The following is a 15,454-nucleotide window of genomic DNA, read 5'->3' as shown; positions in this document are numbered from 1 at the left end:
AGACCAATGAATGTGATTGATGCAAGGGGAAAGAGAGGCGTCAAATCGGTTCTATTTTTCTTATGATCATCGCGTGTAAGTTGGGAGTTGATCCGGGAGCTTGATCGGACTGCAGCAGAAGTAATCGGGCGGACACGGATGGATGTGATCTGGAGTCCTCGGGGTTTTTGGGGTTAGAATCAGGGGTTGACTACGTATTTTAGGATTATTTGTAGATATAGTGAATGATAAGTCTGTGACAAATCTAAATATGGTTTTTATTTAATTAGAAATTTGAATTGTTGGGTGTGGTGTGAATGCGACTGGAGATGGTGTGGTGGTTGCGAAAAGCATCAATCACAACGGGGACGGCTGATGTTGGGATCAGAATGATTGCGGGTTTCACAAACAACTTAAATAGATAAAAATAATTCAAGGTGGTAGGGTCATAGTAGCGCCACTGGAGAAGTGCATGGAGCAACTTTTAGCTTTAGAATACTCAGAGGAAAGGGGGAAAATGGAGGAAATGCGAGCACGCGTAGGAATCATTGCTGGATCATGCGCGTCAAGAAATAGTAGGAAGCAGCAACTCGGCCCAGAAGGAATGCATAGACAATCTACAAGAAGACCTACACGAACATTGATATGATAGAACCAAATAAATCTAAGCCACTACACAACCGAGGCAAATACACAGATAAATCTCACACGCAAAATGAGACGAGGAGAGAAAAAATTTAAAAAAAGGAATGAGGGAAAAAAAAAGAGGAGAAAGGGCGACCTGACGTGTTGTGCTCGATTGTCGAGTTGATCCTGTGTCAACACCCGCTGCCCTATAAAGCGCGGATGCCCCGCGGCCTTCCACCCCTTCCGTCGTCGACTGCTTTTCTTCTTCTTTGCTTCCATCCCACCAAACAACCTTGCTTCTGCAAATCATCTGGTTCATCTCCCTTGTCCATCACTCCTCATAATCTACCTTTTATTTCATCTCAAATAACCCACACCCATCCCACCTTCATCATGCCTCCCAAGAAGACTTCCACCACCGGTACCACCACCACCAAGAAGTCCGGCTCGAGCCACGCTTCCTACCGTGGTATGTTTTGACTGATCTTTCACCACCACCCCATCGCGTAGCATTGAAATTAATATCATTTTTGTCGCGAATGACTGCTGATTCCATGAATATAGATATGATCAAGGATGCTATCCTGAATGTGAGTTAATCACGCTGTTCCCGGTGCGCGTTGGGATGACGGGCGCTGGGCGGGATCTCCGACCGTGACACGTCTACACGGTGCTTAATTGTCCCAACGCCCCATCGGGCTCCTGCTTGTTTCTCCTCCCAAATGGGTCGCTGACATCTTTCGCAACAGCTGAAAGAGCGCAATGGTAGCAGGTAAGTTGTTTCGTGTTTCTTCTCCCCCGCCCGATGCAGGGTCCCGTTCGCTGGCGACGTGGCAACCTACCACCCTGTCCAGGTCGCGATCTCGGCTGACTCGTCTTGTTTCTCCTCGACTGTAGCCGCCAGTCGATCAAGAAATATGTTCAGGCGAACAACAAGATTGCTTCTGCCTCCACCAACGCCTTTGACAGCCAGTTCAACAAGGCCATCAAGGCTGGTGTTGAGAAGGGCGAGTTCCTTCAGCCCAAGGGTAAGTTAATCCATCGCGCGCATGATCTCCTTCCTAAGTCGCAACGGCATTCGATGCTCCTGACACGGAAGGCCGTGTCTCGACTGTCACCGTTCGCGTCTTTCATTTTTCCGTCTTGATTTTTGATGGGGCGTGTCAACTGACGCGTCGTCAACCAGGCCCGTCCGGACCCGTGAAGCTTGCCAAGAAGGAAGCTGCCCCCAAGCCTGCTGCTAAGGTAAGTCTTATCAATAACATCTGGAACTGATCGAGAGTCATTACTAACGCCGTCTATAGAAGACTGCCACCAAGGCTGCTACTGCTAAGAAGCCTGCTGCCAAGAAGACCGAGAAGACTGAGAAGGCCGAGAAGCCCAAGACCACCAAGAAGGCCACCACCACCACTGCTAAGAAGCCTGTTGGCCGGCCCAAGGCTAACACGGCCAAGCCTCGCAAGGCCTCCACTACTGTAAGTTGTAGACCCATGCCTTCTCACCCCGGACGGACAGGGTATACTAATCTTGAAGCAGGCTCCTGCCGTTGTCGACAAGCCCAAGGTCCTCAAAACCACCAAGAGTGGCCGGGTGACTAAGACGACGGCTAAGCCTGCAGAGAAGGCCACCAAGAAGACCACTAAGAAGGCTGCAAAGGAGACTGCTGCTTAAATCTGTGGGCGCCTGAGACCGTGTTGTCGGCGACCACTTGAACCCGGCTCCTCCAAGTCGGTGATGTGTGCCTCGGATGATCTTTCTCGAGCTATATTCCCTTTGTCTCTTCTGCTGTAATTTTTTATTTCCTTTATTTTTTTGTTCCTTGGCCACTTTTTGATCAATGGGGGAACTGTTTCTGGGATATGCCGTGGATTGTTTACACTTTCGTTTTCAGTGTCGGTAGGGTTGGCGTCTTGCGATGGATCTTGCACCGGGATATGTTGTGCTTAACTCTTATGTTTCTTTTTGGGACACTTGTCTAAGGACAGGTGTGACGTTATGCAATGAAACTGCTTGTCCATTTCTTCAATTGAGCTGAGATGCAGTGTAGGGGATTCGTAGTTTCCTGGTAGAGGCATCTTGAAGTATCCCCTGCCAGTGGTGCAGTTTTCAACAGCTATATAAAGATCAAGGAATGATCCCCAATGATGCGCAAAAGATTCGCAACTAGCGCAAATCAAAGAACCGAATGCACGCCAGTACATAGATATCTATAGTCTATACAGTATACAGAGTAGCTCCAAAACAGTCAATTTTAAGCTTAATGTATGCATCCGCGGGTGTGCTTAGTACGTACGTGCTAGAAAGAAGTGGACCGACCGGTGGGTGGACTGGGAACTCGGATGAAGTCACTCACCGGACCATCAAAGTACTATGTAAATTGTAAATACTAGATTGGAATTACTACTTACTATTCGATACCGAAGCGTGGACGGAAGCCGGAAGCTCATTCGACTAGAAAGCCAGTAGATTACTTACTTCCATACTTACTTACTTTTTAGCACCCGACCGGGTCCTCCCTCCCCTCCGGCCCAAAAATAGCAAATTGCACCCACTCACCTTCTAGGTCCAATTTTTGCCTCCCCTCTGCTCTTTGCTCAGTTGCTGGTTCCCTTCCTTTCCGGGGGATCCGCTGAGTCAGGGATAATTAATCAATTAGTTGAGTAATTGTGTTCATAAAAATGATAAGTTAGGTTATTACTCCGTGGTATTAGTTACTTGATTAAGGAAGTAGTTGGTTAACTCCGAGGAGAGAGGTGGGTGTTTTTGTGCCTGGGGCTTTGCAATATTACGGGGGGTATGTTTGGTGGCCCGGTATTGGGGATACAGAACTTGTCCATGGTGTTGAAATGAAACGAATTGAATTGAATTGAATTGAATCGATTCGAAACGACGTCAAGTGTAGTGAGTATCTTTTCTGCTGCAACATACAGAATGTTCATCCCTGGCTAGGGCTGGGGATGGGATGGGATGGGTTGATTCTCCCGCCTATCGTTTAGTTAATATGCGCAATGATTGGATTGATTCGCGTTGCAGGTGACCTGATACATCGTGGGTGGTGGGAAACTCCCTACCTTGTGAGTAGTACCTATTGCGTCAGGGCAAGGAGGAAGTTGGTTTTGAGGAGGGGGGGATGATGTGACGTTGGCATTACTGGTGATCATCAGTGCAGAATCCACTGGAAAGGCGGGATGGGCTGCTACTATCTAGTATGTTACTGTTAAGGAGATAATATACCACTCAATTTGATTCTGTTGTTGTATCGAATGTCAGTTCTCGAGTTTGAGGAATTGAGTCGAGACGCCGGATCGTTGGTTTAGTTAGTAGTCGTTGGTTATTATAGCCCCCCAGCCACCGTTTTTCCGGAGGAATTCTGACGTTGGCAGCCATAATGCAAGCCAGATGTATCTATTCCGTAGATGGCTTGAGAGATGGAAGATCTGTAGCTATCATTTGTCATTTTTTATTGACGAGGGTCATTCCTGCATTGGGCGGGCACGTAATCAGTAAACCAGGGGGGCGCGCGGGCTGGGCTGGGCTGCCTTCACAGTGTGTGTGTGGAGGGAGTAAGTGAGTGTGCTTCATCTGTCCATCCCTACTTTTCAAATCGAAGGCAATTATAATCGACGGGGGCGCGGAGAGGCCAGGTGTTGTTGGATATGAAAAGTGTCCCACCAATCTACTCCATACGCTGGAGATCATTGCGACAGCTCTTGCCCACCCCAAGATTCAATCAGGGGCCGGCTAGTCAGTCACTTCTCTGAAAGTAGAAGTAGTAGTAGCTCGAACACGATTTTCCAATCTAACATGTCATGGACGGGTGGAGACACGACCCGACAGATGTTCCTTATGCATCCTGGCTGTACGTGCTCATTAATCTCTCCGGTGGTCGTTGTGTTGGATGGTTATCTCTTGTCTTGCATGCAGCCAGCGTGTGTGAGTGGTAAGGAGGTTTCGGTTGTACCTTACTGTGCCTCGTTCCCCTTTTATTTTATCTGGCATTATCTGTTTGAGTAGTTTATGTATATGACTAGTAGAGACGGAAAAAGTGTCCTTTGTTGTTCAATTGACCAGAACAGCTAGAGAGAAAATCCTTTCAGGGCTTAGTTAAGGGTTCAGTAGGTTGATCGGCTCAGGGCGTGAGGATGGTTAGTTAAATGATTGATGGATGACCTTTTAGATGTCTGCCTGCGACGGGGTCATCATGCCAAGCCTCCTGATACCACCATACTTACATACTATCATCATACCGTATGTATGTATGTTATGTATGTATGTATGAGTGGTTCGGTCAGTCACGGGGAGGAGAGAGGGGGAAACCACATCGGAAAGATAAGATACCTTGTTTTTTTTATTCTGTTGCATATTTGCATGGGGATGGGTTTTGAAGATTGTTGAATGATCTCTCTGACTGCTCAGATTTAGAATCTAACTTTTTTCTTTCTTTCTAATGGAGGGTGTGATTCTTACCTAGATATACTACTTGCCATTCATCGGTACACGGATCAGTACCCAACCAACAACCCGAGGAAAGCTGAAGAGTGGAGCTGGTGCTACTCTTTCCTTATTATCGGACCAGACTCACTCACTCCCTCCAAACCGGGTCCTTTCCCCTTCTTTTGCACTTTGGGTCTAACTTTGTTTTTCAGCAACTTCTGGGAAGGAGTTAATAATCATCGTAATAATAACAACCACACATATACAGTAATCTCTCAGATCATATTATTATTAGGCTGGAAAAAAAAAGTGAGACAGGAAGGGGGGTTTTGTTGTTTTGATGTCAAAAGGAAAAGGGTTGACAAATCTTCCCTAGACTTCTTCTTTTTCCTTTCTCTCTCTCCTTTGCACTGTCCATTCGTTTTCTCTCTCCCACACACACTCTTTTTACGTAGCTGTGCCTGTCTCTTCCACTCTTCCCCTTTCGCGTGGTATTACCGTTACCAGTTACCACCAGTTCTAGCCAAGGCACAGTACAAATCGTAAACTCTCCACGTTCGTTCGTTTTTTTTAGCTTGCGAAATACGGGTACCGTCTCGGACCTTGGCATCTTCTGGAGTCTCTCTCGGGTTGTCTCTCTCTTTCGCTCTCGCTCTCCCGTTTCGCTCTCTCTCTCTCACTCGCTCTCTCGCTCTCTTGCGTCTTCGCTCCAACTTCATTCTCTTATCCTGCTGCTCTCCCCCCCCATCATTTCGCCATCCTCCTCCCCTCCTCTTCTGTCCATTCCACCAGAACTCGCCTTTCGTCTTTCCCTATCGCTGCCAACCTCATCCTTTCCTTTTCCTGCTTGTCGCTAGTTACTGCAACTGATACCCCGACCGTACAACTCTTCGTTTCTCTCACCTGTTTTAATTTCGATTGTACACCTTTTCCACACCCCCCGTCACCTTCATCGGACCGATTCTACCAGCCTCCACGCCAAACCTCAAACCGCGGACACGTCGATTGTGTCGTACCATCTGCCTCGTCTAGTGTTCGCCTGAATATGCCTATCAGTCGTTAAACTTTCTGCCGCCCGCTGGCTTCCCCAGCTTAATCCGGGAACTTTGACTGTTCTTGCATTGCAACCGCTGCCATTGATCGATTAATCTCCTTCCCCCCTTCCTCTCGCGCTCTTACCCCCTCCCTTCTACCCGTTGCGTCGCCGATAGGGTCTTTCGACTTTCCAACGACCAGGGACCTCAGTACTCCTACCTGCCCCTAAATCCTGAGGCTAATACCGACCTTCCCTCATCGCTACTTCCTCCACCCCCGCTCTCCCTATCTCTCTGTCTCCGCTGGACTTCTGAGCCAACCCAAGCGACCATGCCCTCCTTTTCTAACGACGTCGCATACCAATCGTCCACTGCAACTGCTACTCACCCGCGTCCATTCGACTCACCGCAGGGGAAAACGTCGGAGAAAACGTCCGTCGGAAATACGTTCTTATGGACAAATTGGCCCAATGGCGACACGAACCATCTGGATGCCCCTCCAAACGACCGCCAACTCACCAACGGCAGTGCCTACTCCCTGAATGGTCCGCGCTCTAGTGCCAGCTCATATACGAGGGAATTGCCGCATTCGAAAGACGGCAGCATGCACTCCTTGGGAAATGGTTCGGCCCGGGAACCCAGAGAAGGCGGGAGGCCCTCGACAACATTAGATCGCGATGTCTCGAGGAAGTCTGTCGAAAGAAGCGTTCGTGCAGCCTCTCCGACGGCATCGGTCACCAGTCAGCAGATCAATGGGACGTTGAACCCCCGATCGCTCAACGGCAAGCCGACGGTGAATGGAGACTACCCTCGACCGTCCGCTGATGATCTGGTTGCTCCTGATGTAGTGGCTAATGCTTCGGCGACGCGATTGTCCACCTCTCAGCCTGATGACGCTGGCCGTCTCTCGCCGGATCCCGATCGATTGTCGCCCTCCTCGCCCTCCCAGAAGAGTCCCCATCGGTACTCTTCTCCTCCTGTACCATCTGGCATGGACGGTAATGCGCAAGATCCGAACAACACCGGCCTTCGACATCGGCACACGTTGCAAGTCCCACGAAACAGCAGCGGGCGCCGGAGTAGCCGGGACCAAACTGAGGATGCTGCCTACAGCAGCGGTCGGTTGTCTCCTACGGCCGGAATTCGTCGTACTTCTTTCAGCTTGGCCCGGCGCGCCACCCGCACCAACCAGTCAGATATGCTTTCCGACGATGCCCCTCCGGACGAAGATGCGGCTCGATGGGCGGAAGCAATTAAACAGAGGCGAGCTTCTAAGAGAAGACGTCGGGATGATGACGATGACGACCACGTTATCGTTGGCACCAGGGTCGACCAGAATCATGTGAATTACGTTACTGCTTACAACATGCTCACCGGCATTCGGTTCACGGTGTCGAGGATCAATGCGAAGATGGATCGGGAGCTGACTCCGGCCGACTTTGAGGCAAAGCACAAGTTCTCTTTTGATATGTATGCGCCTAGGTTATTGCTCACTATATTTGCCATTACGTTACTGATCGTTGATGTTGGACAGAACCGGAAACGAATTGACCCCTTCCGCCAAATACGATTTCAAATTCAAGGACTATGCGCCCTGGGTTTTCCGTCACCTTCGGGCAAAGTTCCGACTTGATCCGGCCGACTACCTGATGTCCCTAACCAGCAAATACATCCTTTCCGAACTTGGCTCGCCAGGAAAGAGTGGAAGCTTCTTCTACTTTTCCAGAGACTACAAATACATCATCAAAACAATTCATCATTCCGAACACAAACTATTGCGGAAGATTCTTCCGGAATACTACAGACATGTCGAGCAAAACCCGAACACTTTGATCTCACAATTCTACGGTCTCCACCGCGTCAAGATGGCCTATGGTCGCAAAATCCACTTCGTTGTCATGAACAACCTGTTCCCTCCTCACCGCGATATCCACCAGACATTCGACTTGAAGGGTTCGATGATTGGACGTGATCTGCGCGAGGAGGATTTGGAGAAGAACCCGAGAGCGACTTTGAAGGATTTGAACTGGGTCCGGAGGAATCGCGAGATACAGTGTGGTCCGTCAAAGCGGGACTTCTTTTTGGCTCAGCTCAAACGTGATGTTGAATTGCTGAAGAAGTTGAAGATCATGGACTACTCTCTTTTAGTGGGTATCCACGACGTGGGACGAGGGAACGAGGAGAAGCTGCGGGACAAGACGCTACAGGTTTTCCAACCCGGGGGTGACCGTGAGGAAGAAGCCAGTCCAAATATGCTGATGCGCACGCCTTCCAAACTGGAGAATGAGCGCAAGGCCCGCGAACTGCGCATGCTGATCAAGCGTGAGCGTCCAGTGCCGCTTGACAAAGCGGCCGCTAAAATGCCCGAGGAGATTCTTGATGAACGGAAATTCCATGTCTTCTATGCCGATGATGGTGGATTCCGCGCCACGCACGAAAACGGTCAGCCCGGCGAGGAGATCTATTATCTTGGAATCATTGACTGCTTGACTCACGTAAGTTGATTGCATTGGAACAATTGGGTCTTTTGACTAACTGGCTGTGCAGTACGGAATGGTGAAGAAGATCGAACACTTTTTCAAGGGTCTTTCACATGACCGAACACAAATTTCGCCTATACCACCAGAGGGCTACGGTGATCGGTTCATCAACTTCATTAAGGGCATCACAATGTCCAAGGAGGAAGCCGAACGACATCGGGAAGCCCGAGCAGAGGGTAGGCCCTCAGTGGAGCGTTCCGAGTCTGTCGAACGGACCATGCAAGCAGCTGAGAAGGAGGCTGCCAAGGATGTCTCGCACGCCCAGCCTCGGACGCTATCGACTGTTCGAGACTCGTCAGACCCCAGCGGCGTTGTTGCGCCTTCATTCTTGCCGATCGTCGATGAGGCTGGAGAGGCCAGTAGCGTTGGAGGGCAAAGCCAACATAGTCGCCATGGTCCACCTTCTGCGGCGGAAAAGGAACTTCCTCCGATTCCTCAACAAAATGGGATGCCCTTCGCTGGAAAAGGCAAGGCAGTGTCTCGGAATGAGCAACCTGGCATGGTTTCTGTCTCAGGCAGACAATAATCTCCACGGTGCTAATTTCCAGTCGTTTTTCATGATATCCTCGTTCGCAGCTCATAATGCTTTGTTCATACCCTGGCGCCACGGATCCTCTACTGCTGCCCGCAACACATCTTCTCATCTTCCACCTTTGTCCCGCAAGCATCTCTGTGATAGTCTCATGTTACCACGATTGATGTGATTCCTTTTGCATCATCGGGCCCTGCCCGTCTGTCAGGATCAACCCTGACATCCAATGGCTCCTGCTTGATACGGATCATTCCTCTGATCAAATGGTATCATTCGGGGGCTCTACTTTCATTTCTACCAACACTGCATGGCAAGCAATATTCGATCATGTTTTCTAACATCTTTTGTATCAACTACCTGTCTCTCACTCACTTCTATTGTCTGTCTTTTTTCAACCTCTCCTCTTTCCTAGTGTCATGTCTCGACAGCCCGTTCTGTCGAGTCAAGCTTTTTAGCTTGTGCATTCTGATTTTTGGTCATGGAGAATCAATTGGTATCGATCAACCCACTTGCTTCGACATGACCCACAACTTTCCTGTATCAAACATTTCTACCGTTTTCTCATTTTTTATTGTTCCCTTTGTGCAAACTTCATACTGCTGAACACTCACCTACTACATCTGGATTTCTTATCCAGCCTCACTCTTTGACTGACTATATTTCTTTCCTTGCCCTTTCCACATCTTTTGGCTTAGCATACATTGTCTGGTTGTTTGGCATCATTGGGCCTCTGTTTGATTTGTATACATGGACGGGAGAAGCGACTTGTGCGCGTGAGCAGGTTCGAGCGACTTAATTCTGTTGGTGCTTTCCCACTGATGTTCTGCTTTTTCTTTTTTTTTCCCAAACGCATTCCTCTTATCTCATTGAGCTTGTCTTTCCTTTAGAAGATTGATAGAAGACGCACAGCAAGTAGAGAATTGATACCACCGTCGCCTTTTTTTGTTCAATGAATCAATGTCCTGATACTCTAGAGGTCTTATCTTTGTAGACTGGAAGCATACGTAGATACTAAGTCCACATGTAGTAGCAATCACCGACTACTCGTAGACATTAAAGGGGATAGAAAAATTGTATAGCAATTTACGACTACTATTAAGACTACTACTACTACTACTACTACTACTACTACTACTACTACTACTACTACTACTACTACTCATATTTCCAAGGGAAGAGATTATATTTCAGCCCACAAATCCAAGTCATAATTCATTTCGCACCGACACTACTTTGCCTAAGTGGGTATTTCCATGTTCAAATTGAACAACCAGCGTAACCGAGCAAGGAAAAACATTCAAGCAGTAAGCAGGATAACACCTCAATTGGGGGAAAAAAAAAGAAAATAGAAGAAGGTTCATCAGAAGTTAGAGAAGAAAGAAAGAAGAGAAAGGGAGCATTAAAGAAGGAAAGAGAAGAAAAAGTACGCCATAGGAACAAGAAAAAGGCAACGTGAATTCACGAAGATCGACCAGAGGGTGAATAGAAAGAACACAGATGACGCCATAGCAAGATGCATGAAAAGTTCATCCGTCCCGATGCCATTCACGGACGAGTCGTTAGGATGTGAGTGAGAATGGGCTGGAGGGAGAGAAGTAAAACACAAGAGTAAAAGTAAGGAAGAGAAAAAAGAGAAAAAAAAAAAAAGACCGCCTGCCGCCTCCCGTGAACGCCACCTCAATCCAGTGATTCAATCATTTCTGGTAGTTGCTGTTAGAGACACTTTTGTTTTATTATGTTTTGGTGTTGTGAGTTTGAAAGTTGTGGTGGAAGATAGATAGGTAAAGTGAGTGCTTTCGTGCACACCCATCTTCTGTGAGTTTCTCGTCTTTGTGAGAGATGCATCAAAGCTCAAAGTGAGCACCGAAAGTAGAGCGCGCGCGTGAAAGTCGTAACGGAAAATAGCGAAGTCGCGTTATTACTCGGCCTTGCCTTGGGTAACCTTAGCAGCCTGGATAGCGGACATCTTCTGGGTCCATCCTTGAGTGGGCTGAGGCTTCTTGACAGTGCGCAGGTCGTCAGTGGAGAATCCAGAGATACGCATATTGTACTTGCGCTCCAAGACCAGCTGAATATCGCGGATCTCGAGAGTCGAGGACGGGCGCAGTTTGGCAAGACGGCAGGCATCAGTGATCACATCGTCAACAAAGTCATCTGCCATTTGAAGGATGAACTGCACACAAGGGTAATTAGACTTTTATTGATTCTGAGAAGAATTATGGGAAATAACGCGACTTACCTCTTCAGCATCAGGAGTGAGTCCTTCACCTTCACCACCACCAGTGACCTGACGAACAAGAATATCCAGCATCTTCTTGCTCAGAACGCGCTGACCTTCACCCTCGAGCACGTAGCCAGGGTGTTTCTGGATTGCAGGCTGATTCATGACACCAACTGCGCCGTGACTGGGTCCACCAGACAACGTGGGTCGAGCGGGAGCCATGTTGACGGGCTCTGGAGGAGGCACGTTCAAGTTCTTCGGGATGGCCATATTGATGCTACGCGCGTTAGTATCAGCGGAGCGGTTGGGGATGTAGCCCTGGGGGTGAGCGTGAGTGTTGGCCCCAGGCTGGGTAACGTTCTGCTGCTGGTTCATGTTGTTATTGTTGTTAACGTTGTTGTTAGAGTAGTTCTGCGCAGCTTGAGCCATGGCAGCTTGCTGAGACAAAGGACGAGGTTGGACCATGGTCTGAGCCCCAGGAGGAGTTGGAGTTGAACCGTCCACGTTGGGGACTTGAGTGAAGGTGACCTGTGAACCGGGTGGGCCCTGCTGTGACTGTGCCTGGACCTGGACCTGGGCCTGCGGCTGTTGCTGAGGTGCTTGCTGTGGCGGCTGCTGCTGCTGCTGGGGCACAGCAGAGACGGCAGGCGTGGCGCCCTGTGTGGTTGGCGTCTGACCAGGCTGTGAAGTCGAAGGCGACATCGCAGTCTGTCCCGCCTGGTTGCGTGCAGCGGAAACTGCCGAAGTTATGGTGTGAGGAGCCGGAGTAGGGGTCTGGCCTGGATGCATGGTGCCGGGGACACTTGGTGGACGGCCGTCGGCGGGGCCAGCAGCTGTACCGGGCGCAGCTTGACTAGGAGCTTGTTGAGGATGCGCTTGAGCAGGAACATGTTGTTGGACACCAGCTCGCTGTTGCTGGGCCTTGAAGGTATCCTGCTGTTCCTTGAATTTGTTCAGGAAGTCGCTTCCCTCGCGGTAAAGCTTCTCCGCCGCAAGTTGCCGGTTCTTGAACTCCTGCACCTCCTCCTGGGTCATATTTCCCGCAGACTGACGCGTCGCAAACTGTTGTCTGAGATCCGCGATCCGCGCCCGTCCGATCTCCTGCTTCTGAAGCGCGATGCCATATCGTAGTTTGGCCTCGGGGAGCCAGGTCTGGGCCTGCTCGTTGCTGATGTTCGGAGGAAGGAAGAACTGCAGCGTGTTGACCTTCTGTTGGATCTGCGGGAGAAGCTGCGCGAAATTCTGCGGATTGACGGACTGCGACCGCTGGACGGGTTGACCTGGTTGCGCAGCGTTTGCCGCTTGCAATTGCTGGTGCTGCATTTGGCGGCTCTGCTGGAACGCGCGCATGCCTTTCATGAGATTTTGAGAGATCTGGGTCAGTCTCGCATGAGCCTGTTGATACTCTGTAGTCTGCGGTTCCCGACTATTGAGATGCTCCCATAAGGTCCGCACGAGCTGGGTGTGCTGGGCTTTCTGCTGGTCGTTGAGATGGGGGAGCTTCTGGACTTGGTCGGTTCGGATCAGGTTTGAGTGCTGCGGCATCATCGGCTGGGCTGCAGGAGCCTGGGGTTGAGCACCCTGGGGCTGTGCTTGTGAGTTGTCCATCCTGACAATGATGGTGATTGGGCTGCGTTGTGGGGGGAAAGTGAAGACAGCGATGGGGGGAAGAGGTTGGATAACACTGTTGGGGATAGCGGAGAACGGGTTTCTCAGGCACGTGTCCCGAGCGCCCCGACAGGCGTTAAAGAAGGTAAAAGGAAATCGGAACGAAACGAGATTAGATGAGACTAGGCCTAGGAGCAAAGGCTTTGACAAATCGCAGCTATATCTCGTCTGAGAGGAATGGAGGAGCGGAGCGGAGGGTTGATCGGGGGGAAAGAAGTGAGAGATTCGGAGATGGCAATTGGGGGTCGGCGAGCCTGAGGCTTGGCACAAGTGCTCACTGCCGATTCTCAATAACGAGCAAATGAAGTGAGGAGAGCCAGTAACACTCAAGTCCCTTTATAACACTTGCTCAACAATAGGTTCGGTGGAATTGAACAACGTTTGTCTTACGGATCACTTCGGCTTTTTTGGACACTCTCATACAGTGACGTATTGAATGAGAAACGTCTGAAGCAGCACTTATCTAATGGCTCGGTCTCCTCTCCCGGATGGTGTGAAGCTCTGACGGTGCGATGAGGAGACGCTTTTATATACGCTGTTGCGTAACTAAAGTAAGGCTAATTGAGTAAGGCTAATTGAGTAAGGCTAATTGAGTAAGGCTAATTGAGTAAGGGGCAGAGTGAATAGAGCTCCAGGGGGAAATGCCGATTCTACAGGAGATGAAGCCAGGGCTAGGCGATGGTTACAACAGCTCACTTGAATAATGATTTTTCTTGATTCAATGAAGTAGCACAAAACCGAATACCTCCTATTATGATAAACCCCCTAGGTGATATGGTAATTCTCCTTGGAGGACTCCGAGATACTCAATCGGTGCGTATTGGTCATGCCTATACACAAACTGGTCGACATCTTTGATGTTGCAATGTACCAATCCATTGCTCAAGTTAGCCGCGTTATGCCTGTATGAGACGCATTGAAATGAGATGCACCCAAAGGGCTAGCAAGAAGTAGCTAATCTTGACAGCTCAGATCGCGGTACGTTCTCGGTAAAAGTTAATGATGATATAAGCGCAAGCATGCAGTCTTGATGAGTCTCCGTGGCCGGACTTGGCCGGACCAGAAGCTGCAGAACATCTAGCGATATTGGCAAAAAGCCAAGTTGGGGAGAAGCCGCACAGCATCTATCGAAGCTGAGATGGTTTGTCGGGCTAGACATGGTTTTCAGGGAGACTTCCTGTCGTACCAATGATAGCCATCTGGATCAGTCATAGTGGTACCTACTGGTGTCCACTGTATCTGCATGGAAACGGCCTGCCTCCTGAAAATCAAGGCGACGTTGTGAGCGCCTGACATCACGGTCTCGCTGAAAAATGGCGAATAGAATAGAACTTCCTGAGCTCTCAGCCCAACAGCCCACCGAGGTCTCGTTCCATGCCATGAACACGGGCTTCCAAGGTGCGTTTCTTTCTCTCCAGCTCGCGGATCTCCGCCATTTCTCGCTCAAGGTCAGCATCCGTGACATCAGCCACCTCGGGTGGTGTAGAATCGACGCCATCATATTCATCAAAGTCATCTCCATAGGAGTGGCTCATCTTTTCCAACTCTGCGGTGTTTCTGGCCACACGTGCCTCCAATTCGTTGATGGAACCCGAAATCAGCTCGTGACGATAACGTAGACTGGCAATTTTCTCATGTGCACCAGCGACAGGACTTTGCAGGTAGTCAGTAATCGTAAGCATGACATGGCACTTGAGGAGCAAGGATGAGCGTACTAGACATTGCAGAGAATCTCTGCGCCCTGGAGTAGAACGTCGACATTGACTTCACCACGACCCCTACTGGACGTGCCAGCGGATCGCTTGATCTCCTCCATCATATCAGCTCCCAGGACCCTTGCGACAGCTGATTGACTCTTGTTATCTCTAGCGGAATAAATCCGACTTGCCATGGACTCGCCCTCCAAATCCTGCGCAAACTGCGTGCCACGTCGAGTGGGACGTCGCTGGGAGCCGACGGATTTGACGGAGGGATCAGATTGGAAGAGGGCCCGTTCATGAGCCTCCGTATCTCGAATCAAGGAGGTGATATCGTGGGGGCCTAGCAGCGCGTTGGTGAAGATCCGCGGTTGGGGAAACCTGGGGCAAAAGCAATCAATGCCGGGTACGAAGCAAGGTGAGAGGGGGATGCATACGGTAGCTCCGCAATGGCATTAGAAGACAATGCGATCTGCTCTAGATGACTTTCAAGAAGCGACATGTTTCTTTTCAATTATTTGTGTCGAGGGGTGTGGGAATGGGAGATCTTGTGCTTCAGTGAGTGAGTTTGTTATCGCTGCGGGGGGGATAGAAACAACAATCAATGACTAGACTAGCAAGCAACTAGTTAGTAAATACATTGGACTGGTCAAAGCAACACGGGTAAACACGCCAAGCAGAGCTTCCCAGCTGTTTCTGCCTCAGGCGGTCTGAAACTGGCC

General features: G+C 49.7%; 4 protein-coding genes across 4 annotated transcripts; 2 read left to right on the top strand and 2 right to left on the bottom strand.

Moving 5' to 3' along the window:
* Positions 1-999: 999 nt before the first annotated feature.
* Positions 1,000-2,277, top strand: AtWU_07218 (histone H1/H5 family protein; the record flags this gene model as incomplete). The annotated part of the gene is made up of 7 exons (XM_035502327.1): positions 1,000-1,075; positions 1,171-1,196; positions 1,356-1,378; positions 1,504-1,634; positions 1,793-1,851; positions 1,911-2,081; positions 2,143-2,277. The coding sequence occupies 7 exons, from the start codon at positions 1,000-1,002 to the stop codon at positions 2,275-2,277; spliced, it is 621 nt and encodes a 206-aa protein (XP_035358220.1).
* A 4,128-nt stretch (positions 2,278-6,405) lies between these two features.
* Positions 6,406-9,140, top strand: AtWU_07217 (1-phosphatidylinositol-4-phosphate 5-kinase; the record flags this gene model as incomplete). Its single annotated transcript, XM_035502326.1, has 3 exons — positions 6,406-7,544; positions 7,609-8,569; positions 8,622-9,140. 3 exons carry the CDS (start codon positions 6,406-6,408, stop codon positions 9,138-9,140), a joined length of 2,619 nt encoding a protein of 872 aa, XP_035358219.1.
* A 1,924-nt stretch (positions 9,141-11,064) lies between these two features.
* On the bottom strand, positions 11,065-12,975 carry AtWU_07216 (putative transcription initiation factor TFIID subunit 12; the record flags this gene model as incomplete). Its single annotated transcript, XM_035502325.1, has 2 exons — positions 11,065-11,319; positions 11,386-12,975. The coding sequence occupies 2 exons, from the start codon at positions 12,973-12,975 to the stop codon at positions 11,065-11,067; spliced, it is 1,845 nt and encodes a 614-aa protein (XP_035358218.1).
* Positions 12,976-14,378: 1,403 nt separating this feature from the next.
* Positions 14,379-15,234, bottom strand: AtWU_07215 (uncharacterized protein; the record flags this gene model as incomplete). Its single annotated transcript, XM_035502324.1, has 3 exons — positions 14,379-14,688; positions 14,751-15,113; positions 15,170-15,234. The coding sequence occupies 3 exons, from the start codon at positions 15,232-15,234 to the stop codon at positions 14,379-14,381; spliced, it is 738 nt and encodes a 245-aa protein (XP_035358217.1).
* Positions 15,235-15,454: the final 220 nt, after the last annotated feature.

The sequence above is a fragment of the Aspergillus tubingensis genome (genome assembly GCF_013340325.1).
Source record: "Aspergillus tubingensis WU-2223L DNA, scaffold_8, whole genome shotgun sequence".
NCBI lineage: Eukaryota > Fungi > Ascomycota > Eurotiomycetes > Eurotiales > Aspergillaceae > Aspergillus > Aspergillus tubingensis.
This window is presented reverse-complemented; position numbering and strand designations above follow the sequence as displayed.